We start from the raw sequence: 7,132 nt of genomic DNA, 5'->3' as shown, positions 1-7,132 counted from the left end.
ATATATATATATATATATATATATATATATATATATATATATATATATATATATATATATATATATATATATATATATATCCTGTAGTTGTTTGTACTGGATCCTGGAAAGTGAAAACATTGGATAGCTTCCAGCAGCCTGTATTAAAATCACCATCAATAGTGCAGTTAGATTTCTATATTTTGATTGAATTATAGCCACTGCGGGGGAAATATCGATGTCTTTAATGGGGCCCTAAATTCCTGGTGGCACCCCTGCCTATATCCAATCTTCCTTTCTTATCTAAAACTATTGAGAGAGTAGTTGCCAAACAAGTGTGCGACCACTTACACCATTAGGAACTTTTTGAAGAGCTTCAGTCTAGCTTTAGAGCTCATTATAGAACTGAAACTGTCATGATTGGTTTAAGCGATCAGACCCACATGCAGAGAACCACTCAGAGACCAGGGGAAAAAGTTTAACAGGTTTATTAAATGTAGATGAAATACAGAGGTTGGATCTGGAACTCAGTTGACTGGTGAACCGGAACTGGAAAGTCGGAAGGGGAGATCACAGTGATCAGTTCCGGGACCGTAGGAAATTTGACTGAGGCTTGAATATAACTGGAGAGGGACTCACTTTTGAGGGGGCTCTTGTCAATCCTTGAATCCAGCTTGTGGGGGTTAACCCAGAGAAGGGGAAACTCGTTGGAGGGCGGACAGATAGACAAGCGTTGGACCCAGAGGAGTAAAGGAGCGGACTCTCACTTGGATTTCCAATGAGGACTTGAATGGATCATGTGGAGGTTTTCCCCTGCTCAGTGTGTACTCAGTTAATCCTTCCAGGGGGAGAAGGTCCAGGTATCTAGTTACTCAGGAAGGCTTCCCAAAACTGCCATATTGAAGAGGTTTCTAGAATTTCCTTCTTTCATCAGCGGAATATTGCAAAAAATAGAAATATCCTGTCCAGGGGTGATGCTGAAAAACTAGTCATGCATTTGTTACTTCAAGGCTCCTTATGTTCCTAACCGAGCACATAACTCTGCCAGTTTACTTGTGGTTCCCAGAATTTCTAAAAGTAGAATGGGAGGCAGATCTTTTAGTTAAAAGACTCCTCTCCTGTGGAACCATCTACCAATCTTAATTCTGTGAGGCAGACACTCTGTCTACTTTTAAGGCAAGGCTTAGATATTTCCTTTTTGATAAAGCTTATAGAGGCTCAGGTTATCCTAAGCTATCTCTTTAGTTATGCTGCTATAGGCTTAGACTTCTGGAGGACATAGGGACCCTTTTCATAATTCTGCTTCATTCTATCTCTATTCTGCCATTCTGCAGTATTTCTTAGTTCAACCTCTATCTTTATGCTCTCTCTGCTTTTTCTCACCATAGTAGCTTTAGCCAGTCTGTTCCTGTTTGGCTGTGACACCATTCTCGAGAGAAATATCAGCTATGCTGCTGCCACCAACACCTTTATTTATAGATGTTGGAGCTTTGTCTGTTTTTAAGTGTAGTCCTTTTTCTTTGACTGTGCTCTTTCATCCTCTGACATCGGAGCTGACTTGGAGCTCGTCTGCCTGGCTGTGTGTTTCCTGGACAGGGCTCCTGTGGAGCTGGAACTTTAAAGTTGGCTTTTGTATCTCTGTGTCATGATGGGTTTCAGAAAAGCCCAGTATGCAGTTCAGTAACCGCTTCAGCGTCTTGCTTCTAGCGTGAGAGCAGACCCTGACTTTGGGTTTCCAGCTCTTTGTCCAGAGCAGCATGGGAATCCAGAGGAGAGTCTTCAGGTTTGGCTCAGAGGGCAGGCTAGGCAGGTTAAGCTCATCCAGAGCTTACAAGGGAAACAGGATTCCAAACTGGATAAACACTGCGGCGTTGAGGCAAGGTCTGAAGGCTGGTTAAATACTGTAGGATCCTCTGATGATGAGATGCGCCTCAGGTGTGTTGAAGGCTCAGCTCAGGAGGATCCACGGCGAACTCTGCTGGAGAAAGGTGGAACTTCTCCAGATCCCAACAGTCTGCTTCTTTCCGTATGTCTGCTTCTGTCCCCTTGAATCCGAGTCAGCCTCGACAGATGGCTGCTCACACTAAGCCTGGTTCTGATATAGGTTCCTTCCTGTTAAAAGGGAGTTTTCCCCCCTAGTGTCGCTACAAGCATGCTCGGTGTGAGGGACTGTCTTTGAGTCGATGCCATCTACTGATTTTCCTTAGATAAAAAACTTTGAATCAATCTGACTGTATGATCTGGTTGAATTGTCTCTGTATGTGCCTTGAGATGATGTGTTGTGAATTGCTGATGTAATTCATAAGACAGATGGATTATCTAAAGAAGGTTGAGACAGGAGTTGTGAGGACAAATTTACTCTGCATCACACAGTTTTGTTAGCGGAAGAAAATTGATAAGGGTTTATTTTAAGAAGAATCTCTGTAGAGGAGGATACCAGGAGAGTATTTCACCCAAAGTCAGGGTTGATGTGTGGGCTTGAGCTGGTCTACTGGATTTGTGTTCAGTTTTAGTAAGATGAGGTTTTAGTTTGGACTTTTCAGGTTTTAGTTTAGATTGCTTTAGGTTAGTTAGCTTTAATTTAGATTTAAGTTAGTTACCATAATGTGTGTGTGTATATGTTACTTAGTTTTACTAGCGCTAGATAAGCTACTTTTAGGTTAATTAGTTAGTGCAATGTGACTTTGGGTCAGTTTTAACTGAAACATTTTAGCTGGGCTTGGAGATGCAGTACATATTCCTCTGTCATCTTGTTTTAGAAATCTAATCTGTGGAACCCAAAAAGTCTAGCTGAAACTTGTTTCCTGTTTTGAGCTGGGATTGGCTGTTTAGAGAGTAAGGGGTGGGGCTACAGTGAGATGATTTACTGCTAAATTAGTCAAGAAGGAAACAGGCTGGCCCTCTGAATCATACACTTACACATAGCTGGCTGCTATGAGGAGCATTTGTGTAGAACTATAGAACTGAAAAGCAACAGAACCAGGTCAGAGTGAGCAGGAACAAGGCGGTTAACTAGTTCTGAACCAAGTCCTTAACAAGTATGAGAGTGTGAATCAGACTGAGTCCTGGGTAAGAGGCTGAACCCCAAAAGTGGTCCTCACTAATGCACACATACCACCAACACACACACAGTCACACATCTGGATAATATAAGCAGAGGGGGTGGGTCAACAGCGACCGGGCCAGACTGTTGATTCCCTGAGTTCACACAGAACAACAGGGTGTCTAACTCCTCAGGTCCTCTTTAATTGTTCTGATGGTCTTTAACTCTACAGCTGTCTTAGAAGCGGAAAAGGAAGCATCTGCTGTGGATATAACGGAGACACAGACGTGTGGAGCATAAAAATGAAGCTTCTTGTTGGGACTCTACTCTTGGTCTCTGTCCTGCCCTCCTTCGGAAGCGTCTCTCCGTCTCCTTTTCAGGGCAGGTCCACCCAGGACGAATGTGTCAGCATGTCGTTCCGTAAGTCTCCTCTTCCACTTTGCACTGACAGCTGGACATGTGTCTGTCTCACAGATAAGTCAGTACGTTTTAAAACAGGTTGCAGTTTTTTGATAACAGTGTAATCCTTTGATAAAATCACCAACTTTATGAGAGAACTGGATACTGCATAAAACCTGTTCAATTAAGTACAACAAAAACTTTGAGCTATGAATCTTTGAGGTGTTTGTATTTATATAAGGAAGTTTATATTCCTTTTATTCTTATTTTATTTTATATCTACTTTTATTATAGAATGATGTAATTTTGTTCTAAATTCTTTAACTGGTTTCCTGTCAGGAACTCTGTAAGGAACAGGAAATGATTAAACATAGAGATTGCTTCTGAAACTCAGAGGCCTTCAAAACAATTTCAAGAGTAGCTGCACAATTATCAGGTGTAAATGCAATATTTTTGTACCAATGTAAAGGAACAAGATAAAAGAGTATTTTTCCATTGGGAACACTAATTACACCTTTACTATGTTTCATTTGTTGTAATTAAAACAAAAATTTTGAGAGTCAGTTAAAACTTTTTTTTATTGATTTTTTAATGAAAAAAAATGTAAGTCCTCAGTAAAACTTATGAAACACCTCAAATTTTTATTAGCATATTTATTATAAGTGCAGCAAATTAGGACTGAGTCAGTTGAAACATGTTTGACTCAAAATGGTTTCATCTACTCTCTTTAGAGCAGTTCATAGAACAAACTGTGCATAACACAGGTGGGTTATTAAAAACTACTTCTATTATAACCTTTGCTATTCACAGAAAATGCAACACCTGACAACAACTGCAAAAGATGTACTCTACAGGTTGTTGGAAATACACAACTTTCTAGTTTTAAGGATACCAGCCATGAGTGGCGCAGGAAGAACAAGAGAAACATGGTGAATGGTTGATAGACCCCTTAGATGCCATATTCTGTGTTTAAGGTGCAGGGAAGACCAAAGTACTGGGCCCACTTGATTTCAGGGTACCGTTAGTTAAATGTTGCTGGTGTTTCTGTAAGTCTACAGACTGACATATGTTGTGGTCTCTGCAGGTCTACGAGCCTTTCGGCTGGTGACAAATTGTAACTTTACCACTCTGAAAGAGAAGCAAGTGAAGGAGATCCAGGCTCCAACAACCAACCTGTACCTGCCAATCATGTACCTGGTGGCCTTCTGTGTTGGTCTGCCCACCAACCTGTTAGCTCTGTGGGTTCTTGTTTTTCGGACAAAAAATCTACCATCAACCACACTGCTCATCAACCTGACTGTGGTGGACTGCTTGCTGTTGCTGGTTCTGCCATTTCGAATTGTTTACCATTTCCGAGGGAACCACTGGGACCTGGGTGAGCCTTTATGCCGGACAGTCATGGCCATGTTTTACGGAAACATGTATGGTTCAGTCTGGTGCCTAGCCCTAGTGGCTCTGGATCGATATATAGCTTTGGTTCACCCTTTTGATGCAAAGATTTTGCGCAGCCAGAGATTATCTCTATATATGTCCGGGGTGGTGTGGGTGGTGATTCTAGCTGCTATGTTGCCACTGCTGCTGTCACAACAGACCTACCCGCTGGACGACCCCAAAATCACCACCTGCCATGATGCTTTGCCCGAGAATGAACAAGAGAACTTCTTCCTTCCATACTTCGGCACGCTGTTTGTTTGCGGCTTCCTGCTGCCGTTCATTATCGTGCTGTACTGCCACAGCGCTGTGCTGCGCACCCTGCTGGCTAAAGGCAAGCGCTACAGTTATGCCATCAGGATTACAGCTCTGGTGATGGTGGTCTTCATTCTGTGTCTGCTGCCTAGTAACCTCCTCCTGCTCCTGACCTACAGTGATACCAGCCTGGCAGAAGATGATGACGACCTCTACGTCCCCTACATGATCAGCCTGGCGGTCAGCACCTTCAACAGTTGCATAGACCCCTTCATCTTCTACTTTGTGTCCCCAGAGTTCAGACAAAAGGCCAAAAGCACTCTGTGCAGTCTCAGTGAGGAAGAAGTCACAGCATCCTCTCAGTGGAACCACGGCACCTCGTCAGCAGAACAGAGATCAGAGGTCACCCTGGTTTCAATGACATGTAGAAAGGAGACCTCTGATGCAGCAGTTAGATGCAAACAGGAAGCAATAGTCGTCTGACTGCTGACGTCAACACTTGTCACACTCTTCACCATAAAGGCAGTATTAATTCCTGGGTGGTTCTGATCCGATCAGCTGATTGTTTAACATTTTATATGTTTGCTGTTGTGTATTTTCTTTTTAAACGTTATAAACTTACAATGTTTATCTAATAAAACATAGAAAATGTGGACTGGTTCAGGATTCCACTGGTTTATTGTGCTGCATCATAAAGCAGCATCAGAACATGAAATAGTTTTAAATATTATCAGCAGTGGTTCAGTTTAACAAGTTTTGTTGGAAGCCCATCTGCTTGTATGACTCCAGATGAAGAGGATGGAGGTTAGTGGTTTCCATGAAGTCCTCAGGAAGTTTATCTTTTCAGTTAAAGAGACAGGAAGCTGCTGTCATTGGCAGCGGCGCTACTTTGTCAGAACCAACATGAGCTTTATATTCTTTTCAAATATGTCTCCCCGGTCGCCATCCGCCGTCTCTCAGTATTCACATTAGAGACCACTTTTACAGAGTTTATTTTCATTAAAATTACCTTTGAGCTCAATTGGCCTTAATTCTGGAAGAGCTCTGATCCAAATCTCTCTGGAATTTTATCTGTGGAGACACAAAGTGACCTCTGTTCAACTTCTACAGCCACGGGTCATGTTTCCAAAACATAAAGGTTCCTACATAATACCTTCAAAATCACCAACTAGTTGGTTTTTAAAATAAAGCTCCACATAAATTACATTTAGACCTAATTCATTATCAGTCCAACTTTATTTAAACTGCATATGAGAACCCAATTCACAGATGCTGTGGTTCATAATAATTTGGTTATTTTATAGTGTAAAAAAAGCAACATAGTGGGGGTGTTTTCTTATGATGTCAGCTGTTTAGGGTAATTCCAGTGTGTATTAGGGCCAAGCTAGAGATTTTTTTTTATTCAAGAATAAAGCCATATTTCCTCATGTCTCATAGTAACCTGTCTTATTATCATCTAACTTGAAGTTATATCAAGGCAGCATTAGCCAAAGAGCAGGTGGGTGAGATGAGTAATAATTAGAGACCAGCAGATGAATGAAATGAACAGTTAAGGTCAGCTATCAGGGCAGATCATGACATAATGAGAATGGAACGAAAGTTAGACTGACAAATCAATAATGCATAAAGAGCATAGTATAAACTCACTCTAAACAAATGCATTTTTCATTGTGACTTAAAGCAACCTAGTGTTTCAGCAATTTTACAGCTTTCTAGGAGTTTCTAGAGCATAAGAACAAGTTATGCAAAGTAGATTAGAACCACCTAAGGGGTCCGAGGGATTGAATCCCTGACAAGTCTGTAAAGTATTTTGGAGCTGGGCAATTCAGTGGTTTATATACTAATGTAAATATTATTTTAAAGTCTATTCTCTGAGATACAGAGGCTAGAAACACAAAGTTAGCACTGGTCATGTGCTCCACTCTCTTAATTTTGGTGAGTATGCTGGCAGCAGCAATCTCGATCAACTGCAGCTGTCGGATTAACTTTTAGGCAGACCTTCGAAGACACTGTTGCAGTAATCAA

The 7,132-nt window shown here is 41.4% G+C and overlaps 1 protein-coding gene across 1 annotated transcript; it reads left to right on the top strand.

The window, feature by feature from the left end:
• The first annotated feature begins 3,154 nt into the window (after positions 1-3,154).
• On the top strand, positions 3,155-7,132 carry f2rl3 (coagulation factor II (thrombin) receptor-like 3). The gene is made up of 2 exons (XM_015371481.1): positions 3,155-3,442; positions 4,506-7,132. Exons 1-2 carry the CDS (start codon positions 3,325-3,327, stop codon positions 5,588-5,590), a joined length of 1,203 nt encoding a protein of 400 aa, XP_015226967.1. The 5' UTR covers positions 3,155-3,324; the 3' UTR covers positions 5,591-7,132.

This window comes from Cyprinodon variegatus, unplaced genomic scaffold (assembly GCF_000732505.1).
Source record: "Cyprinodon variegatus isolate N-32 unplaced genomic scaffold, C_variegatus-1.0 Scaffold59, whole genome shotgun sequence".
NCBI lineage: Eukaryota > Metazoa > Chordata > Actinopteri > Cyprinodontiformes > Cyprinodontidae > Cyprinodon > Cyprinodon variegatus.
Note: the sequence above shows the minus strand (reverse complement) of the source record. Positions and strands in the feature narration are given on the sequence as shown.

What these genes read in the sequence shown, in the direction of transcription:
- f2rl3 (XM_015371481.1), top strand. Translation starts at nt 3,325, where the DNA reads ATGAAGCTTCTTGTTGGGACTCTACTCTTGGTCTCTGTCCTGCCCTCC. An exon ending in ATGTGTCAGCATGTCGTTCC is followed by an intron (nt 3,443 to 4,505) that starts GTAAGTCTCCTC and finishes TGGTCTCTGCAG; the next exon opens with GTCTACGAGCCTTTCGGCTG.